General features: G+C 36.8%; 1 protein-coding gene across 3 annotated transcripts in view; it reads right to left on the minus strand.

The window, feature by feature from the left end:
• Positions 1 to 19,958, minus strand: part of RELCH (RAB11 binding and LisH domain, coiled-coil and HEAT repeat containing) — a 77,543-nt gene that overhangs the window by 21,591 nt on the left and 35,994 nt on the right. For all 3 annotated transcript variants that reach the window (XM_064705426.1, XM_064705427.1, XM_064705425.1), the window contains 7 exons: positions 12,825 to 12,937; positions 8,770 to 8,860; positions 4,699 to 4,770; positions 3,788 to 3,928; positions 3,137 to 3,301; positions 2,230 to 2,377; positions 184 to 340 (listed from right to left, as the gene is read on the minus strand). In XM_064705426.1, the coding sequence (XP_064561496.1) occupies positions 184 to 340; positions 2,230 to 2,377; positions 3,137 to 3,301; positions 3,788 to 3,928; positions 4,699 to 4,770; positions 8,770 to 8,860; positions 12,825 to 12,937 (887 nt within the window). The remainder of the gene's footprint in view (positions 1 to 183; positions 341 to 2,229; positions 2,378 to 3,136; positions 3,302 to 3,787; positions 3,929 to 4,698; positions 4,771 to 8,769; positions 8,861 to 12,824; positions 12,938 to 19,958) is intronic.

Below are 19,958 nucleotides of genomic sequence, written 5' to 3' on the forward strand. Positions count from 1 at the left end.
ACAGAGGAGAAGCAAATGAGATAAGAATTGTTTTCCTTCTCTCTGAGGTTTCTCAGCTTCCCAGGAGAAAAATCCTGGGCGAAGCAATTTTTTCAGCGAATGTGAATGCCACAGACCATGCTTAAGAACTATTAATTTTGACACATTTTAAGATTAGGTGCCCTAAGACACAAATGAACTCACAGCTGATTGACTACCCATAGCAGAGTCTCCCAGCCTGTGGTGCCCTCATGTTCCAGCTGATGATCGTACAGCTGCAACAGCACCGCCAATTGTTCGCGGCTTCCAATGATGACAGCGACGTCCTGAAGAGGCGACACAGGTCGGGGAAACCTAGTGACTGTAACAGCAGAGAACAAGCAATCATGAATGAAAGATGATGAAAATACCACGGGGGTGATGCCAGAAACAACAGCTAAGAGACTGTGAAACTCATTAAGTGCCTTCTCTACAAGGTTATGTGTTTGCTTTTTAAAAATCAGTGAGTTAAAGTAATTTCTGAAGAGATTATGTAACCCTCAGTTAAAAAGAGAAAATACAGGGAGATTATGTTATTATTATTGCCAGCACAGCTTGACCAAGGTCAAACCCTGCCTCACCAACCTGGTGGCCCTCTATGATGGATGACAGTATCTGTGAACAGGGAAGAGCTGCAGATGTCACCTATCTGGACTGCTGTAAAGCCTCTGACAGTCTCCCAAAACATCCCCTCCAAACTGGAGAAATATGAATTTGATAGATCAGCTTTCTCAGTCAATGAGGAATTGACTGGATGCCCACACCTTGAGGACAGTGGTCAATGCTTTAATGTCCAGATGGACATCAGTGACAAGTTGTGCCTCTCGGGGGTCCATACTGGGACCAGTAATGTTCACTCTCTTCACCAAAGACAAAGGGATTGAGTGCACCTTTGGCAAGTTTGCAGATGACCAAGCTAGTGGTGCAGTGACACACCTAAGGGACAGGGTGCCATCTAGAGGGACCTGGACAAGCTTGAGAAATGGGCCCATAGGAATGTCATGAGGCTCAACAAGGCCAAGTACAAGGTGCTGCAAGCACCCCTGCTGGGTCAGGGCAATGCAGGCTGGGGGATAGGAAGGGATTGAGAGCAGACTTGGGGGTGCTGGTCAATGATAAAACTGGACATGACCCAGCAATATTTGCTCACAGACCAGAAAACCAACACTATCCTGGACTGCATCCAAAACAGCGTGGCAGCAGGATGAGGAAGGTAATTCTAGCCCTCTGCTTCTCTCTCATGAGACTCCACTTGGAGTGCTGCATCCAGCTCTGGGGTCCCCAGCACAGGAAAGACATGGACCTACTAGACCAAGTCCGAAGAAGGGCTACAAAAGTGTGAACAAAAGGACAGAGCACCTTTCCTATGCAGAAAGGCTGAAAGAGCTGTGCTTGCTCAGCATGGAGAAGACTAGGCTGAAACCTGAAATTTTTGAATTTGTTATTTAAGTAGTAGCCACCCAGAAAAAGTGCTCATCTTCAAATTACTCAAGTCAGACAGATGAGCCTTACCATGGCATCCATTTTCAAAGGAGTATCAGCAGTAATGTACCACTAGCTACTTTCCAAATTCTCCTTTGTTACTTTTCCTTTGCATCTTCACACACAGCACTATTATCAGCATGGTGGCAGGTGTTACCAATAACATCTTTAAAGTATTTGCAACAGGAGAAAACACTCCACAGGCTAGGTTTGCTGATCTAAGGACAACTTCACCATGAGGCCATTCAGTCATGGAATGGTTTGGGCTGGAAGGCACCTTAAAGATCACTTAGTTCCAACCCTACTACCATGGGCAGGCACACCTTCCACTAGACCAGGTTGCTCAAAGCTCCATCCAGCCTGGCCTGGGACACTTTCAGGGATGGGATGGTCTTCTAGGATATTACACAGATAACAGATGGTGATGCTGCTGCATTTTGCTGTGTTTTTCCCACTCCATAAATTTGTAAGAATTAACTGAATCTGAGGCCAGCCCTCCTGAGCTATTATTGGCTATTAATGGAAATCAGTTCTTTAGGAACCTTTAGGAAGTACAATTAAAAATTGCTTTGCTTTCTAAAAGCTTCTTCTAAGAAGTAGAGAAAAATAAATTAAAGGTTTTTTGTGATAATCAGGTATCTCAAGCATAGCAAGGGGTGAAAAAAGGAAGTATTACTTAAGAATTTACTAAGGTAGACCAATATAAAAATCCAGAAACGAATAATTTACCTTCTATTTGTGGTACTTCTCCCTGAAGTTTAGCCTTGCTTGTAAAAGGTGCATTCTGTAGCACCAGTGCAAACAGAAAAGGAATCAAAGACTGCAGGGCAGACAGATACATGTGGAGCTTATGTTCATCCAAGCCATGTTCTCCTTCCTGAAACAAACAGGACATTAATTTGGAAGTTTTTACTTTGGAAGATCTGTTCCTTAGGTGTGTATTCCCTGGCAAGGCATCAGCACATCTGGACATTAATTTGGAAGTTTTTACTTTGGAAGATCTATTCCTTAGGTGTGTATTCCCTGGCAAGGCATCAGCACATCTGCGATGAGCTTCTACCCAGACACACTAATTATAAAGCAACTTAGCCTAATCATGAGCATATATTGCCACTCTTAGGTCACCTCTGCTGAAAAGATTCAGGCAATATAACCTTTGGCATTTAACAGTTCATCCTGATGAACAGACTGATATTTTGAAAGAACATTTTTCAGCACATTTTGGAAATGTGGATCCTTTGCCTCAGTGACAAAGGCATCTAAACTGAATAAACAAGTCACCCATACTCTGAGAGCAAGCATCTTCTTTCAAGCGTGTTAGATAGCTATGAGGCACACAATTTTTTCAGAACTTCTGAGTTATCTATCAAATGAGATGTGAAAACTGGATCATAACTGGAAACGACCTAACTTAACCATTCAAATCTACTTTTCTTGCTTATTTAATAAAAACTGCAGTTTACCAAAATCTACACAATTTAGACATGGGGCAATGCTATTAAGATATAAAACAGATCAGTATTAAAGAAGAGTATGTTTAGTTTGGGGGAGGTTTGGTGGGTTTTTTTTCTTCTTCCAAAGTACAAGTGAAGAATACAAAGAAAATTCTCCACTGTAGAAACAGCTGAGTACATACCCTGAGCAATTTTTCAATTTTATTAAGCAGTGTAGGTATAAGATGGAACTGTAAATTTCCCAGTTCTGTTGTCCAGGCAGCATAAGCAGGTAAAAATACCTGATGTGTTGCACTAACCACACGTTCTGAAGGGTCCCCTAAAGCTGAAAGCAGCAGTTCAAAACCCTGGTAAAAGACAGTAATGAATGCAATTATTTCCCAAAAACTGATATACACATTCAAATACTCAAAGGGAAAAGTTCTTTATTTTCAATTATGTGAAACATTATTGTTCAGCATTAAGCTGAATTATAGGTAGACTTTGTTGCAGCAAATGAATCTGTACTACTAAGTGGGGATGTCAAACTGGCTAATAATATCAGATGGGCAGAAAAGTGATATGCTCTTAAAGGCAAATTATGAACTACTAGAGCAGCTTCTATATAAGGCTTACACCTGAAATTCTACAGCTACTTGTAGTTTTTCTGTTTTGTCTTGGTGATACAGTAAAATCAACATTAATATAAATAATCAATTTTTTAAAGTAACTGGAAAGAATTAAGAAAAATGCAGGAATTTAAAAAGTCATCTATTATTATACAACCTCCTTCATTATTTATGAAATATCTATAGAAAGCATTTTACACATACAGAACCCAAACCAAACGATACCTGTTGATATTTATCTGGATCATCAATATAGCCCATAATGATGCCAAGGCTTTTGATCACAGCTTCTCGTACCAGATCTGCCTTATCTTCCATTAGCATTTGTTGCAGCATGGAAAGTACTAAGGAACTACGAATTTCTTTCTGTTTGTAAATGAGAAACATATTTGTTAAAGGCAATGAAACAAGAAATGTGGATTTGCATCAACTATACTAAAAAGTTCCCACACCTATTAGTGCTCACAAAATTCCTTCCTCCAACCATAAAATCCTTTATGAATATTACATGTTCAGCTTTCACAATGAATGAATATAAAATGTCAGCAGCTTCATTAGAGAGACTTTTGTCCGACTAAGCACAGAACTAAGGTCCTTTCATTCGCAAGGAACCAAAAATAACTTACAGCAGTAAAACTACTATAGGCCTAGACTTTAAGTAATCACTGCATTGCTAAATTGGATTTTAATTTAAGTTCCCTTCCCCCACCCTTTCTCTGAAGCTTGAAATTCTAGTTTACCACTGACATAATTTCACTGCTTCTTCCAACTGGCGGCACTCTTGATGTAACATTCCACAGTGTCTGAAGAACACTACAGCGGGGTGCCAATTCCTTTTTCATAGATTGTTTCCTTAATTGGTCCTAACTATCTTTTCTTTACCTCATTTTTACTGAAATGAATATTCACATTGTTTTTAGAAACATTTTATAGCTAGATTAACCTGTATTTGTAACAAACTATCTCCTTAAGTGACTTAATGAATCTCATGTGTGATATAAAGTAGATGACAATGTGACTGTCTGTGCATAATATACACACTTGGTGATATTTAAAATGATAAAGAATGCTTACATTATGCATCAGATTTGTACCCTGCTTTCCCTAGCAGGTATTTGGAGTCTATTAATACTTACTGGAAGGTAAGGTGCTAGAGCTCCACAGGATTCTGCTACCAGCAGCCGTCGCTCTGGGTATTTGTGGTTGATCTGGTAAAGAGAAACAGATGGACTGTTTGCTCTGCAGTAACCAGCATTCAAAATGTGGTTAGAGTGAACTGCAGAGGGGTGCACACCCTGTTAGAGGGGTGTGTCTGCACCTCTTCAATAAACACTGACTGAGCTCACAGAAGTTGCACCTGGGTACTAAGCAGCCTCAAATTCTTGCACTGAGGCATAAAAGTGAGGCAGCTGTCCTAAAAGACATAGCTTATAGTAGGGAAAGAGTCAGAGAAGCAAATATGTATGTGAGAAGCCATATAAGCAATAAAAAGGAAAGCAGTGTATGGGCTGCTGTACTCTAAAGAATCTGCGTAAGTCCTGAACTGGCATGGCACAAAATATTTTGTCTTATGAAGACTTTCAGGAGCACTGTTTCTCCAAGAGCTGCACAAGTGCCCTCTAGTGCTCTGAGCAAAGCAGTGTAGCAGAGCTGCCCAGGTCTTGCTAAGCAATCACAGTCAGAAGAAAACACCTGTGGAAGCCGAAACACATTTGCCTTCTATTAAAGTTCTGCTCTGAAGCCCAGCATATATATATCACAGCTCTAAAAACAATTCATATTACCAGAACCTCTTGATCCTGTGATATTTCCCCTTTCTACTCAAAAGCTGCTTGAAAACTCTGCCTTTCAAATTTAATATTTATCATTAACATTTCGTAATCAAACGTGCATTCTGGTGGAGCCAGATTTAGTGGCTGTAATGGTTGTACAATGAAACAATGAAGTATTTCAATATTTTGTGAATAAAAAAGTCTGTGGTACCATGCTGAGAGTAAAATATGATCTTTTTCATGCTGTCAAATAAAATAGGATATGCAGCATTTGGTGCAATTGCCTCTTTCTTGCTATGTAGTGTATAGCCTCGGTGAGGCAACCATCTCACCATGAAAAAAGACCAAAGTACTCATTGCCTTCTTTGTCTCTGTCTTGAAAGACTTGCCTTCAGTAGTCTGAGGTCCCTAAAATCCGTGCCAAATTCTGGCACCAGGAGGACCTTTAGCAGAAACTAGCAGCCAGGAAATATTGAAGAAATTGGACATACACTAGTCTTGGGCCCTGATGGGGATGTATCCATGAGTGCTCACATCTGATGTCATTCAAAGAACACTCTTGACAATTAAGAAAATGTTGTGGCAATGGGGGAAATCCCTGAGGACTGGAAGCTAATGTCACTGCTACCCTCAGGAAGGGTAAGACAGAGAACCCAATCAAACACAGGGCAGCCTACCTCACACCAGCTCCTGGGAAGCTGTTGGAGCAATCAGCCTTACAAGGCGCTCCCAAAGGACAAGAATGTGGCTGGAAATAGCCAAGATGTATTTACATAGAAAAAACAACACAACCAAACTGACAACTTTCTGAGATGACTGGCTCAGCACACTCAACAATGATGCCTGACTCTGACTGCTCTGGTATGAAATTACTGAGAACTCTCAAGAATCAAGTGTGGAAAAGATGATTTCAAAGAGACTTAAATTAACAAATTATAAGCTTCAGGACTAAACTGAAGTCTCAAGCATGAGAATGTTCTTTGAGTGTGTCTATCATTATTTTGCATTCATTCATCAGTAGAGCACGTGCAATAATTTCTTGGAAGTATGGAGATCTCAGATGAAAAATATTATGGACAAGTAAGAGGCTGCTTTAAAACCTACTAGGCTGTGAAGGTGGTGAGGCACTGAACAGGTTGCCTAGAGAAGCCATGGACACCCCATCCCAGGAAGTGTTCAAGGCCAGGCTGGATGAGACTTGGAGCTAATGGCCTTTAAGGTCCCTTCCAAACCCTCTTTATTATTCTATAAAATCTTTTACTTATGTGCCGTCTTTTCAAATGCAAATTCCCCACTGGCAACATAGACACACATCACCTTCTGGAGCTCTGCCTACCTGAGGGAAACAGCAATGACAAGTTTCAGCAGCTTTTTATTGTCATCTTATTGTAGGGGTTTTATACTGTTTATTATCACAAGAGTTCCATACCTTCTTGGTATTTCTTGTGGGCAGCTCCTCAGAGCACTGGCCCTTTCTTCTTCACAAAGCAGCCAACTGACTCCAGTTCCCTTCTCACTCAGCCACCCCACTCTTTTGTAGCACTCTTCTTCTCACTGGTTACACCTGTGGCCTGTTAAAGTCAGGCCTGCTCCTAATCTTTGATAATTGGCCCAGCTGAAACTCCTTAGGGGTAAGATTACTTTCTGCACTATCTTCATTTTCTTATATTCTATCCCCCTACAGGTTTTAGGTAGTCTGGCATGGCAATACAAAGATCACCCCTGATATTGCAAACACATACTGGAGAAAAAAAAGACTGAAATTTCTGTCAGGTTTGTGTTCAGAGAAGATGAGTAGCCCTTGGAAACGAAATGTAACTAAAATATTTATTATTATTTATTTTCCTTTTGTCTTTAGTAATTTTGGAAGCCAATAACTGGTCACCAGTTTTGAGTAACCCTTTTAGCATTCATAGAGCTTTCAACTAAACTTAGTCAGTTACCAAATTTTACCTGCAAAAGAGCAGGCAGAGAGTTTAAAAAGACTAGCCTGATAACTGAGCTCCACAATATATCAATGAAAAGGATGAACTTCCTGAGGGCCCAGACCTTTGCATCTGTAAACAGATTTTTGTTGGAGACCAAGAGCATGAACCCTTTTCATGATTTACACATCTACTGCAAAAAGCAGAAAATGATGTTTATACTAAAGTTCCTTCTACAAACTCAAGACTTGTGACAGTGAGATTCAGCTGGTATTTCAGCTGGAAATAATGATCTGGTTTCAGTACTGCCAAACAAAGCCTGGCAAACTGCATTAGGTAAGTGCACTATGCATATGACTTGGCAGTCTGAGATGCTCTACTTGTACAGTTGGACTCGTTTCTCTTTCGCATCAGCAATTAGCAAGAAGTGGATGAGAAGAATGTGCTCTTCCTGAGGTGAGATAGTTTTTTTTCAATCACAGTTTAAATTTCATAAGGACTAAGAAAACAAAATGTTGCTTACAAAACTAGGCAAAATTACAGAAGTCTTTGTACAGCTCCTTTTAAACTACTACTGCCACGAGACCTTCACTTAATCAACAGATACATCAGTCATTCACAACAAGCACAAATGCTGCATATAATTTCATACTTCTACTGTCAGAAAGCATTAAGGTTATTAAAGCTTAGACTTTATTGGGAAACACAGATTGCTGTGTTATGCAAGGAACAGTAGGAAACTACCAGACCAGAAAGACTCTGCCATCAAAGCAGGCATTCCCACTCCGTCATGGCTTAGTTATTCATTGTCTTCTCAGGCAATGATGAACCCCCTTTCCTTCATTGTGGTAGGAAAATACAACAGATTTTCACCTGAACTCATGTTGTTCTGCTTCCATGCCTCAGATGAAACAGTAAAAACATTTCCATCTGATTGTTCAGTTATTTCTATTAATTTCGAGTATCTGTGAACAAGATCACTGTGATTCTACAAGAGATGTAAACTTCAGGCTCGTGACACAGATGCTCATCTATGAGAGACTCGCTTGTGAGTACTTTGGTCTTTGATTTTCTGTTTAAGAATTTAAACTAGCTGGTGTGGCCACTGCTCCAGGGACTTAATACAACATAAAAAAAAAAAAAACAGTAAATAAAATCTTTGAATGAAAATGGATTTCCAACAGGCTGGAAGGCAGAGCAAAAATTATAAAAGTACCTACCTAGCAATATGTCACACAACACTGATGATGAACATGTCCTTATCTACACTTCAATATAACAAGCTTATTCAGGTACAAGCAGGTAACTAAAATCTCTCCAGATAGTCTTTAATAAGCTTTCTGCTTCTGAGGTATTTTTAATATTAAATAAAAATATATACGATGAGAACAAAGAACATCCAAATATCTTTCTGAAAACCAAACCCAAAACCTCCCCCTTGAACAAGTAAAACTCAACTTTATAAACTTTTAACTGATTTTGGAGCATAAAGCAAACACTAATCAGTTACCTGCTCCCAACACTGTGGTAAAAGTTCAGCTTCTACACGTGTTGGTCCAACATGTCGGGCAAAAGCCACACACCCAGTCAGTATCATCTGTCTGAAAAGATAAATGTAAAGCTTTAACCTGTTTATAAAGTTTTATAATATATAACATATATTCCTAAGTTAGGAAAAACACATGCTGACAGGCAATAGGTAGTTGTCTGCAGTCAAGATTCCACACCATCCACACTGACTTAAAGACTAAATATTAAATTGAAAGCCACTAATATCACTGCTCATTGCAGGGTGGAGATTTGCTTACATGACCTTCAAATATCCTTTCCAACCCAAACTATTCTATGTTTTACCTTGTTTTATATTCAGAATGCCTTTTCCAAAATCTTGCAGATCCTCAACTCCATAAACTAGTCTGAGAATCTCTGATTTGGGTATTTCTGATTTTCTAAAATCTGAGATTGGCAGTCTCTAACAAAAGTTCTCATTTAATTCTTAGTACTGAATATTATCATGCAGTAAAAGGATCCAAATTACCTAGTACTATCATACTATCAGTATTTCACTGAAGTAACTGGTTTTATTTAGAAGCATTTGTGAGATTTAATGAACTTTATTCAGAGCAAGCAGCTTATTTCTTTTATGACACAGTTTTGCAACCTTCTGACATGCAAGTTACTGTCATCTCTCACACAATACTGAACTTCACTCTTGTGAGTAATCTTCTAAAGACCACTAAAAAATGAAAGCAAGTAATCAACCAGTAGGATCTGTTATCACCTGTTATTTGTGTTCATATTCTTATACTCTTTAACCTTTCATTAAAGTTTGCAAGAAATTGCCATTTTCCCATCAATTTTATAGGCACAGAGGCATATATAAAATTTCAGTAAGATTGTACTAAATTGTCATTTGTGCTATTTTATTTAATGAGTGTCTATCTTGCTAAGATGTTTCTACTTCTATTTTTCCTGTTGATAGGATTGGAATAGTACCAACTTTGAATGCAATTCACCAATTCTATTTACCTTTAGAGCCTACATGAATTATTAAATACCCAGTTTCAAATGATAATGTGTGGACATGAGACTCAATTTTATCACTTCCTCAGTAAGACTAGGACATTACTCAGAGTTTCTTATTATTCCTCTGTGAAATGTAAGCCAGAATTAATTTGTTACCATTTAAGTGTCATGTCTAGACTCCTAAATATTTTCTGTACCAATAGCATCCCCTTAAGGTTGAAAGGCAGAGATTCTGCTGGTTATCTTTTAAATCCTTAGAGAACATACTCCACCAAAAAAGACTCATTCACTAAGAACTTTTTAGGAGAAAGATCCTATCAAAAAGTTGGGTTTTTTTAATCCCAGCATTCTTTACGCCAACAATCAGAGCAATCTCTTCTGAGTTTTGTGTGTTTGGGTTTTTTACCTCTCTGCCACATTCACAGAACTAGGCCTTTGATTAAGGTAAAAAGTAAGGAGACAAAAAAAATTTAGATAAGACTCAAGAAATCAACAGCTGATAGCAATATGGAGACAAAAGCCTGTGGTAATTCGAAGTTCTACTGCAAACTAAATAGGCATTTGAATTACTGTCTTTGTTCCTATACACTGCACCCAATCACAGAACTGGGCAAGAGAATTTATATTTTCAAGACATTAGAAAATAGCAGAACACAGTAATCACTTGAAATTTTCTGTTTTATAAATGGGATAAAACAAAATATTTTTTCTTAAACCAAAACTTTTTTTTTAAAGTTCCATGAAATCTCAAAATTAAGTCAGATTTCTTTTTGCCTTGCCTACCAAGATGAGAATTTGAAGATATTTCAAAAATATTTTAGAATAAGATTTTAAATATTTTATTGTGACCATTTTATCAGCATATAACAGTCAGCATTTCAGGGAAATGAAAGCTGTAAGGATCTGAATAAGAGGCGATTGAAGCAATGTTTTAATCTTGTCCTATTAGAGTCAAACATTAATCTCACTTCATCATGAGTCCTAGCCTCCAAAACTCACATAACTGTACAAAAAGGAGGTTACATGAACACATTTTTGCTCCTTTGCAGAAGAGCATTTGATAAGCATTCTTAAAAGTTGAACGGAACATTGATGAGCAAAGCCATGAGGATACAAGTGGCCTTGTCAAATCCAATGTTAGCGTGCAAGACTACAGAAATATGCCAAACACCAAAATGCATCTCAAATGGGCAAGAGGTATAATCCAGTCTTTCTGCACAATCTTTACCATACTTCAGATATTGGACATTGTAAAACAAAATATTTCTTTTAATGGGTTAATTCTTAGAAATGCAATGTCACATTTCAGTCTCTCTCATTTAGCAAATTAAAAATGTCAACTAATCAGCTGCTACAGCAAGGTACAATGTAGTAGGCCTGTACAGTACAGCAGAAGGCAAACAAGTAATGAGATAATCAACATCATCGTTTTGGTGACTAAACCTCAATGTCTTTGCTCACTTCATATTGCATAAGACTTCTAAAATATTTAAATATATTTAGATAAAAACAAAGCATGCATAATACACTTCCATAGAAATCTATAAATATAACCGCCCTTAAATTCTGAAAAAGTATGTTCTATTTAATTACTATTCAGAATCTCTTTTATTTCATATAATCTTAACTGGTTTTCCATCTGATTATGGCACCTTCAAAAGCACTTGTTATTTTTATGTGTGCAAATGTATATTATGTATATGCATGCTTTGTCCTAGAGTTTATGGCAGACTATTTTTCCGAGATTTCACATGGAAACAAGTTATTTCTATATATAAATCTCTAATTTGCAACAAAAATGGAACAAATTCAAGGAAAAAAGATTTTTCTTCTTTCTTAACTGCTGGAATATACACACCTAATGCACCTATGGGGGGGGATATGAGAAGTCTATTTGATAGGATTTGATAGGCCACCAATCCTGTAACAAATTAATCACAAGAGACTCCAAGTGACATGCAATTTCCTTCCCCTTCAACCACAAATTATTTTAGCTTCTCAATCCACTGGGACATTTAGAACACTTCAGAAGCAGATTTCTAATGACTCTGAAGTAGAACCAAGACTGCATCTTTTTGTAATTTCAATCTACATGGTGCCACTATGCTACAAGTTGCTTTTGTTTAAGCTTCTTTTTTTTGTCTCCAAAGCCATGGCTTTCAATTATACCTAATCTCTAAATTTTACCATGAGAATGGTTTAAAAAGATGCCTGAACACTTCAGTTTTGGAGAGTCTCCAAAAGAAATGCTTTCCACCTATTTGATAAAGCCTATTTTGTCTGAAGACAGCCTAGAGCAACAATAGATACAGATGCTTTCCAAAACATCTCTAATGAAAATAATGGAAGAGCTACAGATCAAACATGGAAAGTCATTCCACAGTTAAGAGAAGAAAACATACCAGCTTGGGCACTGTCTTTCAACCTTAAGGATATTTTCATCAAGATCAGTACAAAGTCAGTTTTCCTGAGCACTAGGGAAGAATTAAATTTATAGAACAAAAGGTGTAATTTGTTTCAGAAGCTTAACCAAAATGAAACAACATCCTTAACACTTGTCAGACCTAGATCACTGCTACACTCTTCTGATTTTTTTACTCCCACCATATTAATGAGCCACAGGTAGAAAGAGCACTATTTTCCCTAAAGAAATGTAGTGGTCATCTCAACAAACATGTAGATCACTAACACAGATTTTAAAATAAAAGCTGTTTTGATTTCTACATCAACTGGTGCTAAGAATTATGATGTTAAAGATAATTTTAGCAAAACAGTTTAAATTCATCTTTGAACAGAAAAAGGAACTGAAATTACACTGTAGCTTATAAGCACATTCTTACAATTCAGTAACTGGAAGTACAGATCATGGAAATGGAAACTCCTGAACTTGGCATAAATTTGTCAACACTATATAAGCAAAACACCAGCTAAACAAAACTTGTTTAATACCACCCAATCATATCCAATTTTTACAAGTTCTGCTGCTTGCACAGAGAAAAAAGTTCCTGCTTGTCCCATATCACACAAGCGCAAACACACCTTTGCTCATCGTCTGGTCGTTTGATCAAATTGAACAGTATGTGCAGAAGCTGATCTCTCTCTTTGGGTTCAGGATGGAGGCAGGCTGTACACAGTATGAGTGGGATCAATTCCTAAAAAGTTGTGGGTAGGGGAAAACCAAACAAAGTAAAATTGCTTTGGGCATACATTCATTTACTGCATAAGAAACTAAGAAGATAAATCTAAAATCATATAACATCAAAACAGTTAGAAAAGATACTTTCGAGTCCTGATGTCTTAAGTGACTTGAGGAAAGTGAAGGTCTACAAAAGTTAGAATTATTTTCCTGCTAGGAAAAATCAGGGGAGAATCAGCACATAAAATGAAAAGCTCTGCAAAGATGACAATTAACATATGCAGGTCACCTGTAACCAGAATTAGAGGACAATCATGGTTTCAACTGTTTTCACTGCCTACTGAACTGAAGCTCCACAGACAACTATGGAATAAAGCTCCTATGAAAAAATGCCACGGAGTTAAAGATTAAAATTTCCTATTAAACATCCACACAGTTTTGTGCACAAGTTGGAAAAAATAAACATTGAGAAACATATATTGGTAAAGGTGACTGCAGACAGATTTTGTGTTGACTGACAATTATCTGATTTTTGTAAAGGTTTCATGATTTTTTTTCCCCATACAAAAGTAATCTTTGAAGCTGAATTTTCTTTTTGGAGTAATTAAAACCCCTTAAAAGAACAAATTACAAAGAAAATACTGTGTAAAACATGGAGAGAAAATAGAAGGATCTTCACAGTGAAGGCCTCCTCCTTTCTAAATATGCCTACAAAGCCCATGGTATTCATTCCCAGAAGAACCAAATGTTTCTAAAACATTGTCTGGAAGTCCCTTCCCTTGACCTTGTTGATGTGAGCTTTTACTCCAACTGAATTTGGAAGCCAGACAGTTTTTTAAGTGATTTAATATCTTAGAGACAGAAACATCCCACTGGGAGGTCAGGAAAAAAAGAAGAAAAAACCTAAGTGTCTGGAAAAAAACATGGGCAAGTAATCTGGAGATTACCTTGCACGCCTGCTGTGTACTTAGGAATTATTTTCAGCAGAAAGACTTTTTGTGAATTACTAATTTGAGACAAATAAGCAGGTGACAGTGGGAAACACATCTAACATTAGTAGGAGAAATTATACAAAACCTGGAAAAACCTGTGGTTGTTTAGAATGATTTTGCAGGGAGGTGCAAATTTCTTCTTGCAGATATTCCAAGAGATCTAATCATGATGTTCTTGTGGACCTGTGGAAACACCACTGACAACATCCTCACTGCTCAACCTGTATTTTCCTAAACAGCAGGAGCTCTATTTATATTAAACACAGAGCAAGACTCCATTTCAGAGCAGTGCCTAAGCTAGCCAACTCCTGACAAGCTTTTTTTGGTTTTTTTTCATTTTACAAGAATTCTACTCCATGCTCTATTTTTCATCTCCAAAGATGACCAAGACACAACTTGAACTGCATTCTAACATTCTGTGACTCTGGAAGATATACTGGGAATATTCAACTCAATTATTATGATATAGATTAGAGAATTTATGACACAGGAGACAACATGGAAATATCCTACCAATCACTTAAAAAATCTAAAAGGAGAGAAAGAGAAATGAAAAATAAATTTAAATACTTTGAACATTTCCATTTCTTAAATACTTTTTTAAGAGTAACTGTGGTTGTTTTTAAATAAGTGTAGCACAACACAGCATGAACTGAAAACCTGCATTAAAGGAACTTGACAAATTAAATTGCATGAACAACTAACTTTGTTCAGCTGAGAGCTTCTTTCCCTCTAGAATCTTCATGTTAGATCACATTATTTTTACTTAAAATTTTTGCCCATTTAAAGTTATGAGAAGTCAGAGGATTTAACTTATTTAACTTATCTTTTTGGACTGCATAGAATTTTCTCTCCTGCAAATGCTGCTTTAATTCAAAAAGACTTGAAAGAACATTTCTAAAATAATACCCGCCTCAACACCACTCTAAATAACACTACTTATACATTAAACTAAAATCTTTTAAATCTGATTGCAATTTGTAGATACAGAACAAAATTACTACTATAAAGAATAAATCTCACTTAAAATCTTAAAGCTAAATATACATTGGTTACTTTAGTGAAATCTAACTTTCTGAAATCTACTCTAAATTCACATTATTCAACTGCTCTTGCAAGTATTCTTAAATACTCCTATGAAAACCCTGATAAAATATCCTCCATGAAATGGGACATTTATGGATTTTTGTTTCATCTGCTGAAACCAACACATTGATTTCACTTCCTTAGCATGTCTGAGTACCTACTCAAAAACCTCAACTGCTTATTCAGAACTGCTAGATTTTAAAGCAGTACCATGAGGTGGGGTATTTCTAAGCTTCTTACAGAATTTAAAGAAGTTAACATTGTCTTTTTTCAGCTGAGTCTGCGTGAAAGGAAAACACCTGAGAATATTCACCTAGAAACTACTGCCTTGTGTCTGAAAGGTAATGAGTAAGCTAAGAGCATTGACATGGGCAGATACAAGGCTAGTTCTTTACCTTGCAGCAAGCTGGTTATTCTAGCTGATGGAATTAGCTGTATTTTCTCGTCCATTGGTCACATTCTCTCATGCATACTATGGGAGAAGAGAGTGTTCTCTGCATCGCTGCATCAGGGCTTCTACAGCTCCTTCTATTAACGGGAGTGGAGAAACAGTGAGAAGTCTCAAACAGTGTTTTCTGTGCTCCCTAAAGCTCTCAGGGACAGGAGGGTAAAACTGGAAGCAAAGGGGACTGTGGGACCAGAAGAACAAAACTGCTCTACAGAGGGATCAAACAGGTCAAGTGAAGTCTCCCAAAGACTTATAAGGGGCAGATTCTTCTCAGGACATTCAGGAGCATGAAGGAAAAAAAAAACAACCTACTGGTAGGTTTGAGCTCATTTCTTCCTGGTGCTAAGGGTCATGCCTTGGATGTAGATTTGTTTTACAAATCTCATATTTTTCATTCTTGAAACCAGCAGAGAAGCAATAGGAAGTAGCAATTTTCCAATAAAACACGGTAAGATTAGTATTTGGCTGTTTAGATTCAAGAGAAAAGTTCACAACATGGTATTAGAGACTCTATATATTTATTAATAATCAAGGAGTGGACTTCCAGTGCTATTTGAAACACTCTGCATTCCTCGGGAAGGAATACCACTTGTGCTGACAGTCATAAAGCAAGAAGTTAAGTTTCAAAAAAACCCAACAACTCTCCCTCTATTTAATTTGGGAACTTTCCTAAACATCCTGTTCATCTCCAAGCCCTTCTTTTCTCTTTTGCCTTTGAGTTCAGAACATGAGTTTTGATAGTTTGTGTTGGTGCTAGTCAACAGGAGCGACTAGTGACTCATCCAAGCAGACTGACATGGTAACATTGTTGGCACTTGCAGCTGGATGCAATAAAACATTATGTGTCACAGGTCCCACCTCTCCTATTGAAAAGCCAAATTCTGATCTGAGGCAGTTTATACCTGTGAGCTACCCAGATGCAGAATGGAGAGAAAGAAGGTATTTTGGTTTTACTGTGAGAGAAGCTACATACAGGTGACTGACAGATAATGCTCTGAGGCTGACCTAACACACTGCATGAGAGAACTGAAACAGCCCATCTTCCCTCTGCTCTGCTTCTCTTTAACTCTCCATGTAGGTCTTTCTAAAGAAAAACTCACATTTTTCTCACCATAGTATCTCTGGACAATTTCTTCCTAACTTACAACAACTTGTTCCATTACCTTTGAAAGGGATTCACTATTTGAGTTATCAATAAAGGCAACATTTACATGGACATATGGATTAGCTCTCTTTTCATTATAGACAAAAGAATATGGCTTTTTTACAGCAATTAGTACCATCTAAACTATATGCCTAGAGTTCCTCCTACATAATAAAAGTATTACAACAAAATAGTAAACTTTGGGTTTTTTAAAAGTGCATCATATAGTGAACACCTCGGAAGGTAGCAAAGACTTTGCTGTCAGTTTTGTTTCTGTCATTATAACAACGTTTTGCTAAACATTCCAACAAGTCTTCTACATCTTATTGCTCTCACTAATTACTGTCTTCTTGCTGGAGTTTGTATAAGCAAAATAATTGTCTTAAAGGATAAATTTAACTAGTGTTAAGCGCCAAGACTGGTTACTTCAGTAGTAAAAAATTATTTATTACTGAAGTAGTAAAATATTATATTTTTACTCCTCCAAATATTAATGTATTAATATTGCAGGCAACAATATATAAACCAGGATGACATGATCAATTTTGTTAACGTCTGCCTTTGAATCTTCTTTAATGGTCAATGCTTATATCGTGACCCAATACTGTGCTAAAATTATTCTGTAACTTAGCCTCTGACAACAAGTAAATAAAATTAAATAATCTTATTGTCTGCAACTGAAATAGCTGCAGGTACCAACAAAATACCAATAGGAACTGTCTTGGGCAAGAATGTATTTAAAATTCCAAATTCATTCTTTTAATTTAAAATGAAAAAAAAAAATAATCATAGGATTAACACATGACTCAAAACTTTGTACTACTAATCTTACCAATATTAAAATCACAGCTCTAATTACCTTTCATGGGGTGAGACTATTATTCCAGGATCCAAAGTAAGCCTCTCAGAGATGCCAAAGAGATGTTTTTATATATGAATCAATGGTAGGGTGTGAGTGTGAAAAAACTTTCTACTTCTTTGTCTGTATCTACTGTTTACTTGAAAACACACATAGAAAAGTTTTGTGATACAACAAAAGCTGGCAATTCAATTCATAAACATCAAATTCAACTCCTCACATCCATGAACTATCTAAGCTTTACAGGCCAAGTGTTGAAAGACATGGGCATTCAGACTAGAGATGAAAAGGATATTCTATGAGACGGAGCTATTTTACTCTAAGGAAACTGCACTAAGCCCTCATGTTGAGCAGAAGGGAACTAAAGGACTTCAAATATAGTTATGTCTCATGTACACCCTCATCCCCTGAACAAAACAGCCCTGCAAGCGAAAACCAGCACTGAAAAGGACCAGTAAGAAAAGGACCACATAAAAGGACTAGCAAACAGGCTGTGGTCAATATTACCCATGTTTTTAGAAACATAATCTATAGAAATCCACTGCAATCTACGTTTTACAGAGTAACATAGTACTGTAATTGTTCTTTTAGATTTCTTTATTCTCCCCTGTAATGGGAAATTAAAGTGGTCATCTAGGAGATATCGACAGCTGACAATCTTCATGCCCCACAACTCAGGTTTATATACCTTTATCCATATCCAGCCATTATGAAATCTGCTAGACACAACCCTTGGAAGTAAACAATTAAGTACACTGCCAAGATCTGACACAGTCTTCTTTTGCATTTCTTTAGCAAAGCCAGTATTTAATGGCTTTTAAAGCATAAGACTGAGATGAAAATTCCATAGTAAGATACTCAACTCTACTGTGTTTTAAGAGACATGCCAGAGAATTAAAGTGCCTTGGTGATATTTACGTGCAGTTACCACACATTAATGTGCTTACTTTCAATCTACAGTGGAGATCTAGTGGAGTCGAGAATGGCATCAATTCAGAGCCTGAAGATTTAACATAATCTTTGCTTCAATTTTACAAACAAGTAAAAGCAAAACTCTATTCTTAACGTGTTGAACTCTCTATAAATAACAATTTCTCTGTATAACTATTTAGTGATGCATATTCAGTAGACCACTACTATCATGATTGTGCTAAGTCTGCATAACACAAAAGAAGTTAAAGACTAACACTGGAATAATGGGTGAGATTAAAGATGTAAATAATTAAATAAAAGTGCTGATTAAGAACAAGACTAATAAGATCTTAAGCAAAAAGTTTACTCTGGGCCAAACTCCATTAAAGGATTATATACTGCAGAGTATGGAAGTTGTATGTACAAACAAGGTTATTCTTGTTTCCTGACAAAATCTCATTGACTTTAACAGCTTAAAAAGTGTGAAAAATGAGTATTGCACTGATTAGTTATTATGAAATTTTTAAAAGACTGCTTCTCTCTAATGGCATTTTAGTCAAAGGAATTTTTCTATGGTACATCTGTTAAGAAATAGAAGGTGGCTGATTTTACTTTTACAATTTTTTTATTGTTAATGTATTTTAAGTGATAAAATGACAGTTGAGAAGTCAGATTACAATGTAGATTAATTTTTATGAACCCAAGGTGCTCATCTTCAAGAAGTATTATCACAGACTGCACCCCAAACAATGGCCTTTTTTTTTTTAAGTATTGGCTTTTAGCATTTTGTTACTGCTTATTCCACTTAGTTGTTACTTGCATTGCAACATCTCCTTTATTTGTGACTGCATTTATACACAAATCTAAATATTGACATAGATGTTTTCAGGGAGTTAAGATAACCTAGATGTTAGAGATTAAAACAAAATTAAATTTACTTTTTGTTACATGAATTTTGATGATTCTGAATTGCTTTGAGGCAATTTTCCTGTATGATGCATTACTGATTTTACACAGCTGAACTGCTTTTTCTAGAAACAAAACGAAATTATTCCCTCAGCCACCCTACTCAATACTGTGTCTTTCCTTCTTTGTTACCTTCCATTGGAACCTAAACTACAGACACTGAAGAACAATTAAAGCTGCACCAATACACAAAAATAAATAATTTCAGAAATGTCAACTATAATATTTGCCAGAACACTTACTACTGGATCAGGCAGGCTGCTACTGACCTTAAGATGCTTAAAAGCATAGGAAAAATGGCTTCTGAATCTCTGCTAAAGGACAGTAACTACTGAGAGACTGTCAGCCTCTGCAAACTCAATTTCTCCAAAACGAAGATGCATAGCATATAATTTTCAGCTTAAGATTTTGCAAGCAATTTCAACATGACAGATGCTTAAAGAACAAAGACATTTCAGGGAGTCAGCAAAAATTATGCTTAACTCTCATCCTAATATATTGATAGTGTAAGATCTTAAATACTACCATTCTTCTTGTTTCAGAACAGACTGGTGAGAACTTTGCATTGTGATCTGAACCTGTTACACATCTTTCTCAAATCAGTGATTTTTAGGTATATTTTTACACCAC

Source organism: Zonotrichia leucophrys, chromosome 2, assembly GCF_028769735.1.
Source record: "Zonotrichia leucophrys gambelii isolate GWCS_2022_RI chromosome 2, RI_Zleu_2.0, whole genome shotgun sequence".
Classification (NCBI taxonomy): Eukaryota; Metazoa; Chordata; class Aves; order Passeriformes; family Passerellidae; genus Zonotrichia; species Zonotrichia leucophrys.